This window comes from Phoenix dactylifera, unplaced genomic scaffold (genome assembly GCF_009389715.1).
Source record: "Phoenix dactylifera cultivar Barhee BC4 unplaced genomic scaffold, palm_55x_up_171113_PBpolish2nd_filt_p 000813F, whole genome shotgun sequence".
NCBI classification, from domain to species: domain Eukaryota; kingdom Viridiplantae; phylum Streptophyta; class Magnoliopsida; order Arecales; family Arecaceae; genus Phoenix; species Phoenix dactylifera.
In genome coordinates, this window is record NW_024068180.1 from 32739 (window position 1) to 57864 (window position 25126).

Consider the following 25126-nt stretch of genomic DNA (forward strand, 5'->3'; position numbering starts at 1 on the left):
CCTCGTCAAGGAGGCTCCCACCTCCATTCACGGCTGGAAGGAGCGCTTCTTTTTCGTTGACGCAGATCCCTCTTGGGGAATCAGGGCAACCTGGGAGACGCCGATGAAGTCCCCGATTGGCCTATCGAGGTTGTCGAGGGAGGAATCCGACGGCGTCGCCGTCTTGAAGGAGTTGGTTGCCGAGGGTCGGCTCCCCCCGGTGTGTCGCCTTATTTTCGAGGATACCTTAGTGAACGTCGGTCTGAGCTCGATCCCCACTGACCGTGAGCCCGCCACCATTTCTTTTTTAGCTCTTTTCTTCTCTTTCGTTTCGTTCTTTCCTTCAGTTTCTCAACCTCCGACCACCTCGTCCTTTTTGCAGAGATCGACGACGTCATGCGGTCGGACAAGGCAACGGCTGTTGGTAGGACGTCCCTACTGGAAGCAGTCCGGAGGAAGAAACGAGCTCCTCCGAGCGGGGCTCCACCGGCGAAGAAGTCCCGCCGGCAGGCGACTCCGACGCCGACAGACGGGTCCGGACCCATCGATCAGGGGGACGCCGCGGGCGCGGACCGGGAGTTGACGTTGTATCAGCCCTCCGATGCCGAGACTACCGTTTCTCCGGAGGCATCACCCGGGCGCGCCCAAGATGGACGGGTCGGACGTGATCGGTCCCCAGCCCAGCCTTCGACTCGGTCGGCTCCGGATGATACGAGGAGGGACGCGCCGAGGCCCCGGCCGAGCAGGACCCTGTCAATTCCAGGGGCGGCCCCCGCCCCGAGCGTGGCCAGCATGACTCTTCCCCAGGCGATGGGTAAGGGTAAGGCTGCGGAACCACCGTCCGACTCCGGGGAGAAGTCGGGGTCGGCCTTCACTTTCGCCGGCGCCCGAAACCTCATCGAGACGGTACTGCTGGAGAAGGACCGCAGGCAGGTCCGGGAGATGAGGGTCCCTGACGTTGGGGCTGCCAGCTGCGTCTGTCTCATGTCGGTGAGTGTTCTTTCGGTCGCTTTCATCATTTATAGGCTCTGTTGATCCCCGCCTGACGCCCTCATTTTTCCTATCTCTTAGCTCGCCCAGTACATGATCCGCCTGGAGGAGTGCTACGAGGAACAGGCGAGGCTTCTGGCGAGGGCCGAGAGGCAACTGAAGGCAACAGAAGAGGGAGGTCAGGCTGCGGTGGGGAGGACGACCAGGGACCTCGAGACGAGGCTCCAGGTAGCCGAAGAGCGGGCACTCGGCTTCGCCACCCTCGAGAAGCAACTGTTGGAGGCTCGGGAGCAACTCAAAGTTGCCTTAGGTCTCGAGGGCGAGATCAAGAAGGCGGAGGAGCGGGCCGAGAAGCAGTCCCGGAAGGCTGCCGACTACCGGGAGAGGTGGGAGAAGGCCCAGCGGTCAGCCGACAACGCCCGCAACCGGACTCGGTCTCTTGAAGCCAAGCTGGGCGAATTGGAGTCGGCTTTGGAGAAGTCCCGCGCGAGCGACCAGGAGCTTCATTCGCGCCTGGAGGAGGCTGAGGCTGCTCGCATCGCTGCCGAGGCGAAGCACAAGGAGGCCCAGGCTGATCTGTTGAGGGTCTCCTCCGAGGCGGATGACCGGATTGTGGCGAAGGTCTTGGAGGCAAAAGCTCAGATTATGGAGCGAGCAGAGGCGACGCTGGCCGAGAAGAGTGCGGAGATCGGGCGTCAGGCGGTACAGGCTTATCGTCAGTCCGCCGAGTTCACCCGTGATATGTCGGAGGCGGTACAGGCCTATCGTCAATCCGACGAGTTCGTCCGTGATATGTCGGACGCGGGGTCCGACTCCTTTGTCTTAGGCTTCGAGGAAGGCCTGGCAAGGGTGTCGGCTAAGTACCCCGAAATTGACCTGAGTGGGATCTCCCTTCTCGACTCCCCTCCGGCGCCATTGCCTGCTGCTTCTCCAACCGTCTCCCTACCCCCTACGGACGTGCCCGACGTTCTCGACCCGGGGGTTCCTCCAAGCTGACCTTCTGTATTTTGTTCTTTGCTTTGTGTGTTGGCGTTTTGCCAAGTTGTATGGGTCTCAGCCCCGAAACAATGAAAGTTAATGCAAATAGAGTTTCTTCATTTCACTTTCGTCCTTCTTTTTAACTCTTGGTAGCGTCTCGCTGACTCCCGACTCTTGAAATTCTTCCGGCGCTAGGCCAGGCATCCGAGGGTTAGGCCTCAGGAAATTCTTCCGGCGCTAAGCCAGGCATCCGAGGGTTAGGCCTCAGAAAATTCTTCCGGCGCTAAGCCAGGCATCCGAGGGTTAGGCCTCAGGAAATTCTTCCGGCGCTAAGCCAGGCATCCGAGGGTTAGGCCTCAGGAAATTCTTCCGGCGCTAAGCCAGGCATCCGAGGGTTAGGCCTCAGAAAATTCTTCCGGCGCTAAGCCAGGCATCCGAGGGTTAGGCCTCAGGAAATTCTTCCGGCGCTAAGCCAGGCATCCGAGGGTTAGGCCTCAGGAAATTCTTCCGGCGCTAAGCCAGGCATCCGAGGGTTAGGCCTCAGGAAATTCTTCCGGCGCTAAGCCAGGCATCCAAGGGTTAGGCCTCAGGAAATTCTTCCGGCGCTAAGCCAGGCATCCGAGGGTTAGGCCTCAGGAAATTCTTCCGGCGCTAAGCCAGGCATCCGAGGGTTAGGCCTCAGGAAATTCTTCCGGCGCTAAGCCAGGCATCCGAGGGTTAGGCATCAGGAAATTCTTCCGGCGCTAAGCCAGGCATCCGAGGGTTAGGCCTCAGGAAATTCCGCTCGTTGGTCGGCCGAGGCTGGCGCAAGCCGAGGCGACCGGTCGTGGCTTCAGGCTAGTCTGCTCCCGGGATGATCATCGGGTTAGCCTGGCATCCAAGGGCCGAGCCTCGGAAAATTCCGCTCGTTGGTCGGCCAAGGCTGGCGCAAGCCGAGGCGACCGGTCGGGGCTTCAGGCTAGTCTGCTCCCGGGATGATCATCGGGTTAGCCTGGCATCCAAGGGCCGAGCCTCGGGAAATTCTGCTCGTTGGTCGGCCAAGGCTGGCGCAAGCCGAGGCGACCGGTCGGGGCTTCAGGCTAGTCTGCTCCCGGGATGATCATCGGGTTAGCCTGGCATCCAAGGGCCGAGCCTCGGGAAATTCCGCTCGTTGGTCGGCCAAGGCTGGCGCAAGCCGAGGTGACCGGTCGGGGCTTCAGGCTAGTCTGCTCCCGGGATGATCATCGGATTAGCCTGGCATCCAAGGGCCGAGCCTCGAGAAATTCCGCTCGTTGGTCGGCCAAGGCTGGCGCAAGCCGAGGCGACCGGTCGGGGCTTCAGGCTAGTCTGCTCCCGGGATGATCATCGGGTTAGCCTGGCATCCAAGGGCCGAGCCTCGGGAAATTCCGCTCGTTGGTCGGCCAAGGCTGGCGCAAGCCGAGGCGACCGGTCGGGGCTTCAGGCTAGTCTGCTCCCGGGATGATCATCGGGTTAGCCTGGCATCCAAGGGCCGAGCCTCGGGAAATTCCGCTCGTTGGTCGGCCAAGGCTGGCGCAAGCCGAGGCGACCGGTCGGGGCTTCAGGCTAGTCTGCTCCCGGGATGATCATCGGGTTAGCCTGGCATCCAAGGGCCGAGCCTCGGGAAATTCCGCTCGCTGGTCGTGCGCCTGTCGCTCGCCGCCCGACGGGATTTTTCCATGGCCAGCTGCGATTGTATTTCTCCTCCTCTCCAAGCGTCGCCTGGGGAACACCAGATGGGCATTAAGTGCTAATTAAGGGGTTACCTGGGAAATCGGATCGCCAGTTGTTGCTCGCGAGGAGTGTCAGTTAAGCGGCCGCGATACGCGCGTTCTTCGAGGCGGATGCGGCTTGGGGCGCGAGCGGAGATACGTGGACCTAGGGGTACAGGCCACCCGGAGTGTCCTGCACAAAAAATGCGATTAAGGAGAATGACGCTTAGGAAATCACGGGAAGATACGCCTTGAGAGCCGGATCGGCTCCGGATTCAATGCGCCCGCATTTATTGGAGCCACCCGTATCGGAACGACCGGGGGGCCGCAGTTTGGCTATAAATATAGGTGCAGGTGCGATGGAGCCTGCCAAGCCGGAGCTGTTCAGGTTGCCATGGATCGTGGGCCTCCTCTCCGGCGCATGGTTGAGAGACCCCTGCCGAAGGAACGGGAGGCGCGCCCTTCGCGACTTCCGCCAACTAGCCGTTTCATCTGGGATCAACAAGGAGGTTCTCCCCGGCGGAACTCCGCTCTAGGCGTTTCATCCGGGATCACGTCTCCCCTCCTTGAAGTTCGGCCTCCCGATTGAGCTCCGCACCAGGTGCTTGATCCGGGACCGCGCCTCCATATGCTCTTCCCCCTTGTATTCCTTCTCTCCCCTAACACTGGGGAGGACCGGAATATCCCTTGAAGGTGGCGTTCCCCTGGAGGCAGCGGGAGCTTCGTCTGCGGCGGCTCCTCGTCCTCTTCGTGGGGCGGGGATGGCGCCTCCGGTTGGAGGCAGTGTGAACTTCTCCTTCGTCCACTTCTTCTTCATCCGCGCCGGCTCTTCGTCTCTTTCGTGAGACGCCGATGGCGCCTCCGGTTGGAAGCACCCACTTCCGACGGGATTGCAACCGCTTCAGATGGAGGTTTCGGGATCCCAGATCTTCAGTTCCTCGGAGTCTCCACCTCTTCTTTACTTTCTTTACACCCTAATTTCCCTCTGGGAATTCCTTGTAATCACACGAGCACGCCGTTGTAACCAGAAATTATTGAAATGCAAAGTGTTATACATTTTTGAACTGTCTTTCTGGCATCGTCGTTCTACTGGTAATACATCCGCAGGTTAGCGAAATTCCAGCTCCTTAGAATTTCTCGACCATCTAGGGCCTCCAACTGGTAGGAGCCAGGTCGGTTTACCCAGCGAACCTTATATGGGCCTTCCCAATTTGGCGCTAGCTTCCCACCTTCCGCAGGTCGAGATGCTTTAGCTCGCCTTAGCACCAGATTTCCGATTCTGAAAAGCTTCGGTCGGACCTTGGAGTTGTAATATCGGGCCACCCTCCGCTGATACATCGCCATCCGAACCTGCGCCATTTCCCTCGCTTCTTCCAAGAGATCCAGGTTCCCTCGGAGTTGTTCCGAATTGGCCTCGGGTCGGTGCGCGGCCACCCGAGGTGAGGGGAGTCCGAGCTCCACGGGGACAACGGCTTCCGTGCCATAGGTTAGGCTGAAAGGCGTCTCCCCGGTAGGGGTCCGATGCGTGGTCCGATACGCCCAAAGGACATTCTCGAGTTCTTCGACCCAAGCTTGCCCCGTCCGACCGATTCGCGCTTTGATTCCTTGGAGGATTGTCCGATTTGTGACCTCGGCCTCGCCGTTGGTTTGGGGATGCGACACAGATGTGAACCGATGCTCGATCCCGAACTCCTCGCAGAAGTCACAGAAATGCTTGTTGTCGAACTGTCGCCCATTATCCGAGATGAGGACCCGAGGTACCCCAAATCGGACAATGATGTTCTTCTTCACGAACTTTCGGACTTGCACCTCCGTGATAGTGGCCAGCGGCTCTGCCTCTACCCACTTGGTGAAGTAGTCGATTGCAACAATCAAAAATTTCCGCTGAGTTGAAGCGACGGGGAATGGTCCGAGGATATCCATTTCCCACTGGGCGAAGGGCCAGGGTGCAGTGATTGGTGCCAAGGGGACAGAAGGGACTCTCTGGACGTTGGCGTGGCGCTGGCAGGCGTCGCATTTCCGTACATGATCCTTTGAGTCCTCCAACAAGGTAGGCCAATAATAGCCTTGCCTCATGATCTTGTGCGCCAAGGACCTAGCCCCCAAGTGGGATCCGCAAACGCCTTCGTGGACTTCGCCGAGGACGTAGGCCGCTTCCGAGGGGCGGAGGCACTTTAAGAGGGGGGCGGTGAACGAGGTCCGATATAGCCTCCCTTCGTTGAGTACGTAGTGGGCGGACTTCATAACAAGTCGCCGAGCTTGATCTTCGTCTTCAGGGAGGATCCCTTCGGCGAGGTAGGCGACAAGCGGGTCCATCCAAGACGGCTCCGGGTCAATCGCCATCACCGCTCCAGCCTCGCCGATGCTCGGGGCATCCAGGGTCTCCAGGTAGATCGCCCTTGACAAGTTGTGCGCGTCTGCGCTCACTAAGCGGGACAGCCTGTCGGCCCTGGCATTTTCACTTCTTGGGACCTGCTGGATGTCGACATTGCCGAGGTCAGGAATGAGTGCTTGCACCTTCCGGACGTAATTCTGCATGGTCGGGTTCCGGGCTTCGAACTCCCCACGGACCTGCCCGACCACCAGCTGGGAGTCGGTGAAGACCTTCAGGCGCCGGATGCCGAGCTCCTTGGTGAGTTTGAGTCCCGTGACTAGGGCCTCATACTCCGCCTCGTTGTTGGTCATTGGAAATCCGAACCTCAAGGCATACTCGGCTATCACTCCATCAGGGCTGGTGAGGACCAGCCCGGCCCCTCCACCTTCGGGGTTCGACGACCCATCGGTGTGAAGCGTCCAAATCGGGAGGTCGAGGCTAGGTGTTTCCGGCGACCTAGGTTCCGCCTCCTGCACCGTGCACTCAGCGAGAAAATTCGCGAGCGCCTGGGCCTTGATAGCGGGTCGGGGCTGGTAGCGGATGTCGAACTCACCAAGTTCTACTGCCCACTTCACCAGCCGTCCTGCATTCTCAGGATTGCTGAGGATCTGCCGCAGCGGTTGATCGGTCAAGAGGGTGACAGAATGGGCTTGGAAATAGGGGCGAAGCCTCCTGGTCGCGGTCAGCAGCGCGAAGGCGATCTTTTCAGCCTTCGTATACCGCGTCTCGGCATCCCGTAAGACCCGGCTGATGTAGTACACAGGCTTCTGGAACTTTGCCTCTTCCCGAACCAGTACCGCACTGACTGCGGTTGGGGAGACCGCCAGATAAAGGTAGAGCATCTCCCCTTCTTGCGGCTTGGACAGCAGGGGAGGAGACGCCAAGTATTCCTTGAGCTGGTCGAATGCTGCTTGACATTCGGCCGTCCAGAGGAAGTCTTTCGGGTGTTTCAACACCTTGAAGAAAGGTTGGCAGCGTTCGGCCGACTTTGCCACAAATCGTCCGAGCGCGGCGACCCTCCCAGCGAGCTCCTGAACCTCCTTCACTTTGGTCGGAGGGGACATATCTTGGATGGCCTTGATTTTGTCAGGGTTGGCTTCGATCCCCCGCTGGTTGACAATGAAACCGAGGAACCTCCCGGCCGAAGCGCCAAAGGCGCACTTCGCTGGGTTCAGCTTCATGCGAAACTTCCGCAGGGTGGCAAAAGTCTCCTCCAGATCCGCGATGTGCTGGTCTGCATGGCGGCTCTTCACCAGCATATCGTCCACGTACACCTCCATGTTCCGGTCGATTTGCTCTTTGAAGATTTTGTTGACGAGGCGCTGGTAAGTGGCGCCAGCATTCTTCAGACCGAAGGGCATTACCTTGTAACAGTACAGCCCCCGGTCTGTTATAAAGGCAGTTTTCTCCTCGTCCTGTGGAGCCATCATTATCTGGTTGTAGCGGAAGAAGGCGTCCATGAAAGACAGCAGCTGATATCCGAAAGTCGCGTCGACCAGTTGGTCTATCCGTGGAAGCGGAAAGCTATCCTTGGGGCATGCCTTGTTCAGGTCGGTGTAGTCGACGCACATCCTCCACTTTCCGCTCGCCTTCCGGACAAGTACGACATTTGCCAGCCATTCGGAGTAGCTGACCTCCCTTATGAATCCTGCCTCCAAGAGCTTGTCTACCTCCTGGTCGACCACTCGGATCCGATCCGGGGCACAGTGTCTCTTCTTCTGCTTTACTGGTCGGTGGGTTGGGTCGACGTTGAGGGCATGAGAAATGACCTCCGGGTCGATCCCAGGTACATCGGCCGCCGACCAGGCAAATACATCGGCGTTGGCTCGGAGGAATTCCACCAACCGAGCCCGAGCTCCCGGGTCGAGATTGGTGCCGACCCGGACCGTCCGGTCCGGGCGACCTTCCTCGAGGGGAACTTCGATCACACCTTCGGCCGGCTCCCCGTGCCGCAAGGCCACCTTGTCTCTGGCGTCGAAGGACTCGACGCTTAAGGCTTCTACGGGCTTCTTCCCTTTGAGAGTTGCTAGGAAACATTGCCTTGCGGTCGGTTGGTCACCTCGGACCTCTCCAATCCCGGCCGCCGTGGGGAACCGCATGAGCAAGTGGTACGTTGAGACCACCGCGCGAAGGGCGTTCAGTCCGGGTCGTCCGAGGATAGCGTTGTAGGCCGAGGGAACACGGACGACCAAGAACCCGAGCCGCACCGTGGCTTCTGCGGGTGCAACGCCCGCAGTCACAGGCAGCTCAACGACACCTTCGGCCGAGACAGCGTCTCCAGTGAATCCTATGAGGGGGGTGGATGTTTTGTGCAACAATTGTCTGGACAAGCTCATCTTTTGGAAGGCCTCGTAAAACAAAATATCAGCTGAGCTTCCACTATCCACAAGAACACGCCTTACATCATAGTTTGCCATAGTGAGGGAGATCACCATGGCGTCGTCGTGGGGGGTCTGAACCCCCTTTACATCTTCATCACAAAAAGTGATTACATTACCGACCCTCTGCCTCTTTGCGACGGCTGCCCTTGATGCTTCAGTCGAGCCCCCCGCGTTCCTCTCGGGCCGGGGGCAGCCCCCAGTGATAGTATGGATCACGCCCGCGACGGGTCGATTCTGCTCCCGAGGCTCCGGAGGGGCCGGGTCGGCCGGACGCGAGTCTGCGGGGGGACGTCGGTCGTTCACATATCGACCGAGACGCCCTCGGCGGATGAGAGCCTCGATTTCGTCCCGAAGCTGGAAGCAGTCTTCGGTGTCGTGGCCGTGGTCCCGGTGGTACTCACAGTACGCCCGAGAGGGCCTCCTCCCAGGGATCTTCTTCATCTGTCTCGGGACCGGGAGGTCCTCCCGCCCCTTGATTTCCATGAGGATCTGGGCCCGGGGAGTCAGGAGAGGAGTGTACCGGTTGAAACGTCAGGGCGGAGAACGAGGGCGTAGGGCACCGTGGTTCCTCGCCGGCGACGGGCTTCTGCGCCGACGTTGAGGCGTCGGGCTCCTCCCCTGGCGTGCCTCTTTTCGCCTTTTCTTCCCGAGCTTTGGAGGGATCTCGGCGGCCTCCTTGCTCCGGTGGGCGGCCGCCTCCTCGGCGTCCGCATACTGGTTCGCCCGGGACAACAGCTCCGGGAAGCTCCGCGGCAGGCGTTTGTCCAGGGAGAAGGTGAGTCTGCCCTTTCGGAAGCCACGCTTCAGGGCTGAAAGAGCCACCTCCTGGCTCAGGTTCCGGACTTCCAACGTAGCCTTGTTGAAGCGGGTAAGATAATCCCGCAAGCTTTCTCCCTCGTTTTGCCGGACATCAAAGAGGGAGTCGGAGACCAGTCGCCGCCGGCTACTGACGGCGAAATGGGTGATGAAGAGGCGGGTAAATTGATCGAAGGACTGGATCGAGTTAGCCTCCAAGCCGGCGAACCACGCCCTTGCCGGGCCACGGAGGGTCGCCGGGAAAGCCTTGCAGAGGAGAGGACCTGATGCTCCGTGGAGGAGCATAAGGGTCCTGAAACTCTCGACGTGATCCCGCGGGTCCGCCGCCCCGTCATAGGGCTCGATCGCCGGCATTTTAAACCCCGGCGGATTCGGGGTCCGCAGGATCCTCGAGGCAAGCGCCGGTTGGGAGGAGATCTCCAAGTCGGCGAAGGGATCTTTAGAGTGGCCCTTCAGGACCTGGAGTTGTCGGTGGAGATCGTCCACCCGCCGGTCCAGGGAGCGCGACCGATGGGTGGGAGACAAGGAGCACCGAGAGGGGGACCGACTGGAGCGCGGGTTCCTTGAGGACTGGGGGGTCTGGGAACGCGCCCGGGCCCGCCTCTCGTACCCCGCGCAGCTCCGATGGGACGGTCCCGGCAGAATGGACCGTGCTCGAGAATCTTCCTCGCGCCGGCGCTCCTCCCCATGGGAGAGGAAGGAGCGCGGGTTAAGGAGGACAGGTGAGCGCTCAGGGAGAAGCGGCTCTTGGGCCCGCTGCGGCGCCCGAGACATCACACCCTGCAGGTTCTGCACCGCCTCCGCGAGGGTGCGAACCTGCTGGGCTAACTGGTCGAACTGAGCGGCTTCGACCATCTGAATGGGGGGTGGAACGGTGGAGTGTTGCTGAGAATGTGTTGGAGACGCAGCGGCCTCCCGGCCGGAGGCGCGAGAGGCCCCGCGACCGGAGGCATTGGAAGCTCCACGACCACCTCGCCGTGCCATTACGATCGCTCGGAGGTTCGGGCCCTTCCTCTAGCGCCAACTGTTGCTGGTGGTCCAAACCGAGAACGATTGGCACAGCGGTGTGAACGGGATTCCGTCTGAGCTGCCTTGGTTGATGTTGATTGTGCTCCACCTTCCACCGGAAAACCTGCAAGCAAGCCTCGCACCACCACTGGGGTAGTGGGGGCCCTCCGACGATCAAGTCAGAGGAGATTGGAGGAGAAGGAGAGATAATTGCAGGTAGTAGGAGAATGCTCTGGAAGTTCTTGCTTACCTTCCCCCTTCTCCCCCCCGCAGCATATATACCAGGCTGGGGGGTCCTTCGGGGGGGTTGGTCATCGTGTGGCACGATGGAGTTGCCACTGACATGGCCGTTACAGGGCGTCGTGGGGCAGCGCTGGGTACGGCTGTGACAGGGTGTAGTGGAGCTCCGCCTTGTACGGCTGTTACAGGAGATCGTGGAGCAGCGCCGGATACGACCGTTGCAGGGACAGAGGGTCGTGGCGTGCTTCAGGGGAACAGCCTGTCGTTGTCGAGAGGTTGCCGACTCGGGATCGGATTGCTGGATCAAGGGGCAGCCGACTCGGGGTCGGGCTGCGAAGCCGAAGATATCCGACTCGGGGTCGGATTGCTGGATCAAGGGGCAGCCGACTCGGGGTCGGGCTGCGAAGCCGAAGATATCCGACTCGGGGTCGGGTTACTGGATCAAGGGGCAGCCGACTCGGGGTCGGGCTGCGAAGCCGAAGATATCCGACTCGGGGTCGGGTTACTGGATCAAGGGGCAGCTGTAGTCTTCTTGGGCGCGCGTGTCGGTCACGTGGGGCATGGTGGCTGAGTTCCCCCGTAACACCACCAATCATTGATATTGCTCACAATCACCAGCAAAGTTTGAAGATAATCCAATATTTTCTTATTTTTCCAAGGGCGTGAAGGATATAGGATGAAAGGATAACCGAAACCTAACTGATACAAGATTAAAGGATAATAGGAAATCCTAAAGTAAGCCGATGATATTATCTTTATCACCAATGTAGAGAGGAATCTTGCCAATCATTGCCACTCATCGCTGAAAGAAAAAACCACCACTCGCTCTTGCGGCCATCGCCGGTTTCTAGTTGTTGATCGGAAAGGAGACGGGATTTGGATGGGATTGGGAAATAAAAACTCTACCCAAAAAGTGGCAAAAATGAGGGAGAAAATCTTGTATACATCAGCCACTTTTGTCACATCAGCAATGGATAACATGTGCTATCATGTGACTATCTTCCTCACGGCCATCTAATAGAAGTTAAGCTAGGGTATCAATTATAAAGTTTTGAAAGTTCAATGGCCTAATTGCACAAACTTGAAGATAAAATAAAAAACCGTACAACTTAGAATTTTTGGCATGATTAATCCAATAAAATTATAGTATAATATAAATTTAATCAGCATTGAGACTATTAATATCCAATATATGATACATTTGATACTAGAATAATGCTTGTCATAATAGATAGAATCAAGCCACATCTTATAACAGACAACTCATATAATCTTAAATTTATCCTTTTTTTGGCAGTAGAATCAATTGAGTTATACGATGGATTTCGATTGCCACAAAAATAATTTGAGACTCCTTTCTATTTGTAGCAGAGCTCTTTGCTTCATTAGATGCAGATTACAATTGTAAATTTGGTAAAAGTTTGTTGCAAAAGATTTCTTCCAATTAACTAGCAAGGTATTTGCGTCTATGCACGATGCTTCATAATTTATCCTCCTCCTTTGTATTTTTTATGTGAGTGCCACGTACAGAAGAATATGTATTTTTTTATTTTTTGTTGAAATAGATAGTTTATATAGATTTAGTACAGATACATCTAAAAAAAAGTCGAAATATAATGTATTTCAGAGTGTACTAGGCAGCTCCCTCTTTTCAAGCCAAAGAATGTCAATGGAGTAATTGGCCACGTATGAGATTTTTCAGTCTGTAGCCCTATAGATATACATAGCTCAAAAGACTATCTCACTGTATGACCCGGATGTCTCGAATAAGGGTGGCACTGACCCATGCCGCCAAATAATCCGCTGAACCCATCTGGATCTTCCTCGAGCAGTACCGCAGTGGCATGCAGCACTCGCAAGCGTTGCCTAGCCCGGCCCAGTGTACCCTTTGTTCCCGTTTCAACGGCAAGCTAACGCAAAGCGATCGAGCGATCCGATCGTCCTCGCGATTCCGTGTCTACCTTCTTCGTCTCTCCGTTTGTGTTTGTGTCGGTGGTTCCCATGGGATCGAAGTGGGCTCTGATCCGGCCCTTCTTCCTCATCCTCCTCTTCCACTCCGTGGCCATCTATCTCTTCACCCGCGGCTTCCTCCTCACCCGCACCGAGCTCTCCGCGTACAGCCGCTGCTCCGACCTCTCCCACTCCCCTTGCTCTGCACTTCACAACTCCTCCTCCCACGACGACCGCCGCTGCTGGACGAAGCCCGCCGTCGATCGCCTCGTCATCATCATCCTCGACGCCCTCAGGTGAACCTGCCCCTTCCTTCCCTCCCTCCCTCCTTTCGTCTCCAAAAAAAAGCTGCCCTAGCCCCTTCTTAGATTCCGCAATCTCGATTCAGACTTCCGACTGTTAAAGGCTTGGAATACATAGGGGACGGATGAATTCCCACCGCCGTTTTCCAAAAATTACTTGGCCTCTGGTTGGATTTTTACTCAAATCCAATTATGTGGGAATAAGCGCCTCCTTTACTTGCTTTCTTGTTTATTTTTTTGGGTTTCTTTTGTATCAAGAAGACCTAGAAGACGGATACGATAAGAATTCATGTGGAGTTATGCTCCGTTTTCTAAGAAAAGTTTGGCCCTGGATTGGATTCAAATCCCAAACCCCAAATTGATGGGCAAAGGCATCGTCTTCATTTTTTTTCCTTTTCATGTTTATTTTCATGGGGGGCTTTTCTCCAAGTTCTCAGACAAGTTGGTTATCGTGTTGCAGGTTTGATTTTCTTGCGCCCAGTTCATTCTTTGCAGGTCAGCATTCCCTCCATCTACTACATTTATTCTTTTTTTTCTTTTTGTGATGGGAGAGACCAAAACTCAGCAGCATCATGCATGTGAATAAAATTAGGTGATAGGTTGATCATTACTAGAACATTTGTATAGGATTGGAGATGATGCAGGCTTTTTGTTCCAGAGGCAAAGCCGTGGATGGACAAGTTACGGGTGCTGCAGAAGCTTGCCTCTGGAGAAGGATCATCTGCTAGGATTTTTAAGGCCATCGCAGACCCACCAACAACTAGCCTGCAGCGGTTGAAGGTCAACCTTTTTCCCTCTAAGATGTGGTTTATTATGATTTTCTTTCTTTCTTTCTTTCTTTTAAATCGAGTTGATTTCAAACATTGAATGGCTGGTAAACCGTATCACTATCGTCATTTTATTCATGAATAATCTAGCTCTTTTTCCCTTCCTCCCCACTAGATAAATCTTTAAGGGTCATCATCTTAGTAATCTCGGGGATACCAAACACCTTCTTTTTCATTGTAGATGATGATCATTTGAAGATTTTAAAAACAATATACATTATATTTTTAGATATGCATGATTCAACGTGTTCCAATTCTTCTGCTTTCTTATCTAGGTACAGAGATGGATGTATGTTGATATGAAGAATCATTACATATGTTCAAGTCCGTGTTTTAGTTATGATTCAGTTTTCATGCTTCTTTCATGTTTCGAGTTTGTTGTCTTGAAGAACCATTACATATGTTCAAGTATTCATTTAACATGTAATCAACTAATGCCTATAAATAACCTCAATTTTGTTGCAATTCTCTAGGGTCTAACAACGGGTGGACTTCCTACATTTATTGATGTTGGTAATAGTTTTGGAGCTCCAGCAATTGTTGAAGATAATTTAATATGTCAGGTTTGTTCTAATAATATGTCGCTATAGTTCATGTCTTTGGATTGGACAGAAAGGAATCGAGGCAGTATAATTTAATGTTCAATATAGAGTTGATTTTCCTGCTCATCTATTATTTCTTTCAATCTTATGGATGCTTCTCTTTATGTTGCTTATTTAAAAACAGTTGAATAAAAATGGAAAGAGAGTGCTGATGATGGGGGACGATACGTGGTTGCAATTATTTCCTGGTCAATTTAACAAGTCATATCCTTACCCTTCTTTTGATGTTAAAGATCTTGATACAGTATGTTTTCTTCAAATATAGGTTCTTTATTGCTTTAAATTATTATCTTTAAAAAAGAAGAATTTAACATGCATGCATGTATGTTTATTTACTTATTCATATTTACTAGTGACTTTATCTTTTCTGCATATGTTATGTGTGAATTCCATGTGGCAGGTAGATAATGGTGTCATGGAACATTTGCTGCCATCACTATATAAAGATGACTGGGATGTTCTTATTGCACATTTTCTTGGTGTGGTAAGTCTGGGTATCTCTTTTCAAGTTAGTTTTTTTCCAAGTACACAATACTGCTCACATTTCTATAAGCATGTCAGCAGCTATGCTTCTATTACCCATATTACACACACATATACACTCTTCTAGTTTTTGCACTATGGTATACTTGAATAAGTTCAATGAGTTTTGATGTGGTATATGTTCGTCATCCTGACCTCGACAATTGGCCGAAGCGATGATCTCGATATTAACCAAGCCGTTAGTCTTAGCAACAAATCGAGCCACCGGCCACGATAGTCAACTAAAATGTTAACTTCAGTATTGGCTGTGGTGTCGACTTGAACCATCAAGCCAATTAGAGCGAGTTGGGCGACCAGCGGAAATAAGCCAAATGTCTCTAATTCAAGTGCATTTAAAGCAATTAATTGCCATTAAAGGCACAATCACAGTCCTACCAATTGAGGGGCGGTTACAGCTCATCCCAAGCGGATCGACCATTATCGCATGATCAATGCGGTTAAGATTTGCCACGTGCACAATGTGGGGACCATTACTGAGTAGTTAAGGCTCACTTCCGCCTTACTCGGTAACGGATATCAACCATGGTATGCCGGCCGGTACGGGACGTACCGTACCGTATCAGTTTGGTATCAGTACTGGTATGGGTCACGTACCGAGTGTACGCTCAAAAAATTTCATACCGTACCATACTGACACTGTGCTAGTATGGCACTGGTATGGGGTCCGATACCGAGATGGCGAATCTTATTATCAACCTCTTTCTATATAAGGGGCTATAGGGAGCCCTCTAGATATGCTTTCTTAAGCTCTCGCACTCTCTCACACTTTGCAACTCTCAAATTTCTTCCGTTCCTTCTGATTTTGGCTGACTTAAACATCGGAGGGTCCTCCGCCGAACAAACTTTGGCTCGTGGACTTTCGTTTTTGTTTTTAGGTCGGATAGTTCATGCTAGACGACCTTTTCCATCCATGTTTAAGTTCAGTTGTTAACACCCTCCCTAGCCTAATTGTTCAGCTCGAAGCCCCAACAATTGACCTCACTGCTTCACTTCGGATTTTGTCCGACTTGGCGGTTCGGTTCAGATCTTAGTGGCAATAGAATTGGCGCTAAAAGGTGAGCCTTTGATCCTATTAGAGAAATTTGAGGAAGTTTGCCATGACAAAGTCACGGAGAGCTCAAGAAGCACCAATTACTAGTCAGCAGGAGGCGTAGTCAGATGCCTCTCATTGAAGCCTGCAGAGAGCATAGCTTCCCCAAAGCTCTTAGCTAGGAGTTGTCAATTTCGAGTGGTTCAATTTGCTTGTCCAGCAAGTCTAAGCACTTACTGCGGCCATTGACAACTTGTAGCAAGCGACAACTAACCTGTAGTAGGCCAATGAGCCGAGCCGTCATGAAGCCCCAGCATAGCCAAGTCATCATTCCCATCCCCAAAGTCTTGAAAGGGTGCGACAAAGTCACCACTCTTGTTCGTGGAGCTCGGGACGAGATAGGAGATGCCGATCTCTAAGCCTGCATTCCAAGGACTCCACTCCAGGCCGCTCCTCCCCTCATCTATCAAAAAGGGTCTTCTGGAGGGGGGCTGACCTCGACCAAAAGATCGAGGAAATGAACAACCATAATGAAGCTTTAAGGGGCAAAACCCTGAACTTGATTATCTAGAGTTCACCACCGAGCCCCCCTTCTCAAAGAAGATAATGGAGGAGCCTCTTCCATCTCAGTTCAAAATGCCCTAGTTGGAAACCTACAATGGCACCTCGGACCCTCTAGACCATCTAGAGATCTTCAAGGCTCTTTTGATGTTTTAGAGGGCCACTGACATAGTATTATGCCGAGCTTTCCCTGCAACGCTTTAGAGAGTAGCTTGACTTTGGTATACTGGTCTCCAACAGGGCTCAATTCATTCTTTTGAGAAGCTTGGCTGGCTGTTTGCAACCCACTTTATAGTAGTCGGAATCAGAGGAGGGGCTTGGAGAGCCTTCTTGCTGTGAAGCAGAGGCAAGGGGGATCCCTTAGAGATTATGTCAATCGTTTCAACATGGCGACCATGGAAATCTGTGACTTGAATCACTCTATTGTGATGATTGCACCGAAGAGCGGATTGAGACCTTCTTGGTTTCTCTTTTCTTTAGACTTTGTCGTGCTTCTTGCTTGAGTCGAGAGTATGTTAATGTTGAGAAGGCGATGGTAGCTCAGCGAGAGTTAGCAGGGGTAAGCATGGCAAGAAGAAAAATGAAAGAAGCCAAGAAGAAAAAGAAGAGCCGAAGAGGAGGCCTAGGAGAAATGAAGGAAGCTCTCGCTGCTCGAGGAGCCCACCATGGAAGTATGAGAGGTACACTCCTCTCAACACTTCAAGGGTTCAAATTCTTATGGAAATCAAGAACCGGGGTTACCTAAAGGGGCCTCAGAGGATGAAGGCGCTAATGGGCAAGAGAGATCGACATAAGTATTGTAAGTTCCATTGATACATGGGCACGACACTGAAAAGGGCTTGCAACTGAGGAACGAGGTTGAGACCCTTATCTGATGAGGAACCTCGATCTAACGACCAATGAGACCGAGCCGAAGCTGGTTGTTATCAACACACCCCTGAGCAACTGAACGATAATCTCCTGATAATACCATCTTTGGAGGACTAGCACCTGGAGGGACGAGCTCATCAGCTTGAAGGACTTACACCTAGGAAGCCCTAGCAGAAGATTTTTTTCCTGAAGAGACAGAGGACCAAGGAGGTTATCTCCTTCTTGGATGATGATTTAAAGCAAGGTACGCGGAACCGACCGAACTGACGTATCGGTAAAGACCAGTACCGGTTCGGAACCGGTACCGAACCGATTCTTAAAAAAAAACACGCGGACGCGTTATGCTGCAGAGTGGCACTGCCGCATTAAAAGCGGCCACGCGGGGCAGTGTGTGGGCTCGTTGCCCCGCATGGCGAGTCCGCGTGGCAAATCGCGCGCGCACGATTCCCCGCACGTGGACCGCGATACCCACTGCGTGGAACGCGCGCGGGCATGAGTCGGGGGATGCGTTTTCCCACTCGCGCCCACATCCTTGTGCGCAGGCGCGCTCCCGCGGCCTCTCTGTTTTTTTTTCTTTTCTTTTTTCCTCTTTTTTCCGAGCTCCTCTCTTCTTCCCTCTCTCCTCTCTTCTCCTTGCTTTCCCCCTTCTCCTGCGAGCAAAGGAGCTCTTCTTCCCCGCGAGGTACTCGGAAGTAAGAAAGAGGCCCGGTAGCGCGAGAGGTCTTCTTTCTCTCTCCTCCTCTCTTCTCCTCTCTTACCCCTTCTTTCCTGCGAGTACCGGTGCAAACCGGTGCAGTTCGCACCGGTACAAGCCCGAACTGGTGCGGTTCGACCGGTACCGGGCTTGTACCGGTGCGAACCGGTGCGGTTCGCACCAGTACGGGCAAGAAATCGTTCGGTTCCGACCTCTTTGGTGGAGGCCGGTACCGGTACTGGTACAGGCTGAGCAGACCATGATTTGGAGGAAGTACTACCCCCCACCCTCCATGGTGATGCAGTTGTAATCTTCCTCACAATTGCTAATTATGATGTTAGAAGAACTCTTGTAGATAATGGAAGCTCGACAGACATTTTATGATGCTTTCCGTAGAATGAGCTTACAGATCCGCTAAGAACTGATTCTTCTCTGATTTGATTCTCGGAAGATTCTGTTCCCGTGGAAGGCACCATTACCTTCATGGTTACTATTGGCCAGGAGCCTTGGTAGACGACCATAATGTTGAATTTCTTGGTGGTAAAGTTTCTCCTGGCATACAATGCCATCTTGGGTCGGCTCGGGTTGAATACAATGCGAGCTGTGGTATCGACCTATCATCTTGTAGTGTAGTTTTCTACCAAGCATGGAGTTGGAGAAGTTCGGGGTGATCATGCAATAGCTCGATAGTGTTATGTGGCCGCACTCTGAGGAAAGAAGCTGATCGAGATGCTCCTCGTTAAAGGCTTGGATACACGGAACAAGCTAAAGTAGCAACAAGGAGAGCCAGTTAAGGAGCTCATCCCCTTCCTTTTTGGCGACGAAGGGATAGGTTGAATTGTTCATGTCAGCTCCCAACTAGATGCAGCAACCTGAGCTCAGCTCATCATCTTTCTTTGTGCCAACGTAGGCATCTTTGCTTGGTTAGCCTCAGATATGCCAGGTATAGATTCTAGTGTTATTGTGCATAGGTTGAATATGGAATCGGTATACCGACCTATGCGGTAGAAAAAGAGAAGTCTCAAAGCGGCAATAGGCGATGGACGAGGAGGTGGACAAACTCCTAAATGTCGGCTTCATCTATGAAGTCAACTATCCTGATTGATGTTAGAAGTATGCCCTAAAAGCCAATTTGGTTGACACATTATTTTGTTCTGGGATATAAATTTGTACTTGACCTAACAATGAATTTATTAGGATGGACATTCTTTTCATTCATGTTCTTATGTGTCCATGAATCGTCCAAGGAATTAATAAGATGATGACGCATATTCTCAATAGTTGAGAATTTGAGGCATGTGTCATTGGTGATTAATTTCTGAATTGCTCCTGATCGATGGATCCATCACGAGGGATGGTGATCGATCTGTTGAGATTAGTGCACAGATTACTTAGTCAGATGGATGAGTCTTAAGTCCATAGTGTGGGGACACTGGAGTAATTGTGCAAGTGCTTGTCAGAGAACAAGGGTATTGAGTGTGACCAAAACAAGTAGTCACTTGGATATCTATTCACTCGTCAGTGATTTACTTCATGCTGCAGTTGTATGACTGGTCCTTTGACCTGCGATGCCTCGGCTATTCATAGTAAGGTTGCTGTAGTTTGACGAGCACATAAACATGGGCCCTATCCATTTGGATTCTTGTAGTGCAGATTGGCTGCAGTAGATTCATTGTAGGAGTAGGGGTGCATCTAGATGGAATCTATCGACCTTGATAGATTATGAGAGATCCTATGTGATTTATGAGACTGAGTTCGTAAATCCTTGGCCAAGGTAGTTTTTGGAAAAAGAGTTTTTCAATCTCGAACTGGAGTCGAATAAATTTTACATATAACAGATGATGGGGTTTGACAAGTTATCCATGATCTCCATCCTGTTGGAATCCACGATAGAGGAACTGTATCATACGTTAGCTACACCTAGAGGTTCATCATTTCATTCTGCTGGGTTGCCACTATATGCTGCTGGGTTGCCACTACATGCTGCTGGGTATCACTGGTGGATGATGAGACTCAAAGGCATTCACTTGGTGATCAGTGAATCCGAATGAGAAGAGTTGGAATCAAGGTCCGCCGTACCGGGTTCGGTAGGCATATCGGTTGCCTACCGAACCGGTGCGGTTTCGGTTCGTACCGAAATCGGGCGGTACGAACTGGAAAGCTCTTCCCCAACGGAGCCGGGGAAGAAGAAGAGAACCAGAGAGATCGCGGGGAATAGAGGGAGGGAGATCACCTTCGGCCACCATCGGAGAGCTGCCGAGGGGCGTCGGAGCCCGGCAGGGGGCGGCGGAGCCCGGCGGAGGAACCCGCACGGGCGCGGCGGAGGCCGAGGCCACGGCCGCGTCCACTGTTTTGAAAGAAACAGGGGATGCGACTGCGGTTTTAAATTTGGGGATTTTAAGTGAAGTCGGCAAATCGGTTGCCTCGACCTCCGCAGCGCCCCTGCGGGTTCCTCCGGCCCCCGCCGGGCTCCGCCGCCCCCTGCCGGCCTCCGACGCCCCTCCACGACTCTCCGATGGCGGTCGAAGGTGGTCTCCCTCCCTCTCTTCCCCGCGCTCTCTTTTTCTCTTCGTCTTCTTCGTCTCCGGCACGAAACCGGCCTATACCGGTTTCCACGGCTCCGGCGTACTGATTTGTACCGGCCCGTACCGGCCGGTACGGGCCGGTTCGGCATACCATGGTTAGAATTGTTCCAACCCGTTGAAAGGAGTTTCAATGATATTGTGATAGGGATCACAATATATCTCATTACCAGACAGAATAGAATCTATGGGGTCACACACAATAGAGGATCTGATTGATTTAATGGTTGGATTGTGATTTGAAATCACAATAGTTTGTAATTGTCAATTTGATTGATAATTAGTTTAACCCACTAAGAGTTAGTGAGTTGAAGAAGGAATTAATTGCAATTGGATTGCAATTTGATTGAATCAATTGGACTTAATTAATTGGGCTCGATCTTATATGATAAGGTTCAAGAGTCCTACTTAAAGTAGGACTCCTAGAGTTCTAATTGGATTAGCACTTCAAATTATTAGAGTCCTACTTAGGGTAGGATTCCTAAAATCCTAATTGGATTAGGACTAAAATTATATGAGTCCTAATTAATTATTGCTCTAATAGATGAAGATGACTCCTAATTGGATTAGGATTAAAGAGTTCAATTAAGTCATGATCCAATTGGATCCTAATTAGATTAGGACTAATATGTATAAGGATTGGATTCACCTAATCCTCCTTAGAGGAGGATTTCAACATCCAATCAAAGGAGGCCCCACGCCCACTTGATTTGATCAAGTGGGGCGTGCTCCCGGGATCCACGTCCCGGATGGCCGGGACGCACGTCCCGGGTGTTCGGGACGCGAGACTCGGTTGGGGCGTGGCTCCTAATTTTAAGGAGGCGGCCACGCCTAGGGCATCTAGATGAAAAGAAATAAAAAGGGGGCCGACCCCCTTTGGGATTAAAACTCTTCTTTTCATGATGGCGGCCGCCTTCCCTCTCCTCTTCTTCTTCCATCCGCAAGGCACAAAGAGGGGCAGCAAGCATGGAGTCTTCTTCCTTCTCTTGGTCAGCTACATGGAAGAAAATAAAGAGAGAAAGGTGTTCCTCTCTTCCCTCCTTCATCCATGGTAAAGGAAAGGCAAGAAAGTGTTTCTTCCTTCTCCTTCTTCCTCCTCTTGGAAGCAATCAAGAGTTGATTGCTTAGAGAAGTTCCAACCATCAAAAGGGATCTCTGCAAGGGAGCTAACACCCCGGTGAGTTCGTAACCTCGATCAATCTAGATCTTCGTGTGGATACCCGTAGAGGTTGGACACTTGTGCGGCTTCAAGCGAACCTGATTTCCACGATCATCAAATAGCGGTGAAGATCTATCCGCTCAAAGGTAAAGATTTGATCTTTATATTTTTTAATTGTAGATCTGAAATTAATCAAGTAATTAATTTTAATCTTTTTCTTCAGATTTCATGATCTTCTGAGTTAGAGAACTCAGAATTTTTTTGAAATCTACGTTCCTCGGGATGTTCATGAGATGAACGACCCCGCTCGCGTCTTTCCGTTGCGATCGTCGCAACGCGTGCGGAGGTAACCCGACAATTGACTGGTCGACATTGTCTTGGTGAAGAAGGCTAATAAGAAATGGAGTGTTTGCATCGACCATACCGACCTCAACAAAGCCTGCTTTGATGATTGGCTAACTTGTAAATATGATTTTAGGACATCGGATGCTGAGCTTCATAGATGCATTCTCGGATTATGATGGACCCTGCGGATGAGAAGACCTTTTTTATCATTGACGATGGTCTTTGTTGCTACAGGGTCATGCCGTTGGTCTAAAGAACACCGGTGTAGCAAATTAGATATTGGTCAATCGTATATTCCAAAGAGTAGATCGGCCGTAACATGGAAGTCTATGTTAATGACATTTTATTAAAGAGTAAAGAAGTCGAGCAGCATGTGATTTATTTGGAGGAGGCATTCGCGATCCTAAGAAAGTACCGCATGAAGTTCACTCCGAGCAAGTGCGCGTTTGGGATCACCTTGGAAAAGTTTCTGGGGTTCATGGTAACACAGCGCGGGATCGAGGCCAACCCTGAGGAGATCCAAGCTATGCTGGAGATGTCACTACCGAGAACAATAAAGGAGGTGCCATGCTTTATGGGTTGCATTGCGACGCCGAACAGGTTTCTTTCAAGATTGGTGGAGAGATGCCTTCCCTTCTTCAAGATCCTAAAGCAAATAAAGGACTTTCAGTAGATAGAAGAGTGCCAAACCATCTTCAATCAACTCAAGAAGTACCTTGCATCACCACCTTTCCTTACCAAACTGAGCTTGGGAGAGATGCTGTACCTTTACCTTGCTATTTCTCCTTGAGCCTTGAGTTCGATCCTAGTCCTGAGGAGTTCAGAAGCTGATCTACTACACAAGCAAAGTTCTCTGAGATGCTGAGACGAGGTCACTAAGGTGGAAAAAGATGGTCTATGCTCTCCTCGTCTCAGCTTGGAGATTGCGACCTTATTTCCAAGCTCACTACTATATTAACCAACCAATAGATGATGCAAATATTGCAGAAGCTGGACACATCGGGGCTGTTGATCAAATGGGCAGTCAAGCTCGAGGAGTTCGACGTCCATTTTTGACCTTGGCTCGCCATCAAGGCTCAAGTGTTAGCAGATTTTTTTGTGGAATACCTATTAAAGCTCAAGTGTTAGCATATTTTCTTATGGAATGTACCATCTCCGATGATGTAGAGGCCAGAGACAGATGAGAAATACAAACTGGAGAATTTCTGGATTTTTCATGTCGACTGGTCCTTTAGTTCGGGCGGAATCGGAACCTGGTTGATACTCAGTAGCCTAGAAGGAGTCATCTCAGAGTATGCCTTTCGGCTCGATTTCAAAGGCTCCAACAACAAAGCTGAGTACGAGGCCCTCATTATTGGTCTCAAGCTCGCCAAGGAGGAGTATGCCACCTTAAGGCCTTTAGTGACTCTTAGCTCGTTGTTGGCTAGGTCTGAGGAGAATATGAGGCGTGAGGTCCCGCAATGGCCAAATATCTACAAAAGGTGAAAGATGTCTCCTTGGCCTTCAGTAGATTTGAGGTCCAATAGATCCCAAGGTCGGAGAAAACTAGAGCCGATGTTCTCTCTAGTTTAGCAACTTCGGAATGCATCGACCTAAAGAAGACCGCCTACTTTGACGTGCTAGAGAAGCCTAGCATTGATGAAAAGCCAAGTTCGGTGCTACAAGCTAACTATGAACCGAGCTGGATGGATCCACTTGTTGAGTACCTCAAGGCAACCTGAGTACAAAAAAGAAGCTTAAAGACTGAGGTACCAAGTAGTGAATTGTATCTCAGTGGATAGAGGGCTCTATAAGAGGTCATTTAGTCTACCTCTTCTTAGATGCCTCCGACCCTCCAATGCAGAATATGCTCTTCGGGAAGTTTATGAAGGCATCTGTGGTAACCACCTAGGAGGCATAATGCTAGCTTACAAAGTTATGAGGTAACGTTATTACTGGCTGACCTTGCAGAATGTAGTTGAGTTTGTGAAGAAATGCGACAAATGCCAAAGGCACGCCACCATCCAACATCAGCCAATGGTGTAGTTAACACTATTCAGCGCCCCTTGGCCATTTGCCCAGTGGGGAATGGATATTCTCAGATCTTTTCCTCCATCAGCTGAGTAGACAAAATTTTTAATCATAGCCATTGACTATTTCACGAAGTAGGTCAAGGTCGAGCTCTTAGCTCGGATAATAGAAAGAAATGCTTGGGATTTCATCTAGAAATCAAACATTTGTAGGTTTGGCGTTCCTCAGACGATCATCACCGATGATGGTCGGGCGCCCCTTGAAGACTACCGACCTTCAAAAAAAGGGACAATCCAAAAATGTTTGGGACCCCTGACCTACGAGCCTATAAGGCTAGGGAGTTAAAACCTGTAGAGCCGAACTCTGGGAATTCCCATGGAGACACTCCAAGATCGATTGGCACCTCCATTCAATAGGCCTACGAGGCTATGGAGAATCTGATGAAAGAACTAGTTCATTCTGCGGAGGCAACTTGGAAATAACTAGGACCTCTATCCTACTGACTTATGAGTCAATGAAATGACCTAGCAAGGAGCTAGGCTCAAATGGGAAGGAACATGCTCGCTCTGATCACTTGAGCATAAGCTATCTAAAAACCCAACCAATTAAAGATCGGAGGACATCCAAATTGACCTCTTCAGGTCCGAAACACTGAGGTAACACTCAACGAGTGGGGAAAAAAAGCCTAGCAGACTAGAGACGCTCATGAATACCTCGACTAGTCTCTACCAACGCAACTGATTTTGCTACGATCTTGCGATCAAAGATGTATTGACCAACCTACAAGCTATGTGTATTGTCCGAAGTAAAACACTCGGCAGAGAATAAAAGGAAAAGACCAGCTATTAGAGCTCGAGGGAGCAGCGTCGTCATTGTTGTTGCCTACTGCTGGTCGGAGGCTGCTGAGATTGGTTTCCAGGAGAAGTTTTTCCACTTAAGCTTGGTAGTCCTGGAAACCTTGCATGAAAGAATCTGCAGCTCCTTCGGCGATCTTATGCTTGAACTCTGCCTAGGTGAGGTAAGTCTCTATGGCTCAAGCGGCTTTTTCTTCAGCTTGAGCTGCATTTTCCTCACCTTCAGTTGCTTGCTGCTCAGTCGTCCGAATCCTCTTCTTGGCCATGGTTAAATAGAGTTCTGCTGTATCAACCATGGACTCCGCCGCTGTAGCCCATGCCT

At 51.6% G+C, this 25126-nt stretch overlaps 1 protein-coding gene across 2 annotated transcripts in view; it reads left to right on the forward strand.

Annotated features, from left to right (window-relative positions):
- Positions 1-12227: 12227 nt before the first annotated feature.
- Positions 12228-25126, forward strand: part of LOC103723285 (GPI ethanolamine phosphate transferase 3-like) — a 32564-nt gene continuing 19665 nt past the window's right edge. The window contains exons 1-6 of one of the 2 annotated variants that reach the window (XM_039120490.1): positions 12232-12721; positions 13188-13222; positions 13386-13507; positions 14028-14117; positions 14281-14400; positions 14557-14640. In XM_039120490.1, coding sequence (XP_038976418.1) covers positions 12477-12721; positions 13188-13222; positions 13386-13507; positions 14028-14117; positions 14281-14400; positions 14557-14640 — 696 coding nt within the window. In that variant the 5' untranslated portion in view covers positions 12232-12476. Of the gene's footprint in view, positions 12722-13187; positions 13223-13385; positions 13508-14027; positions 14118-14280; positions 14401-14556; positions 14641-25126 lie in introns of both variants that reach the window. The other variant, XM_039120491.1, reaches the window with a different exon arrangement.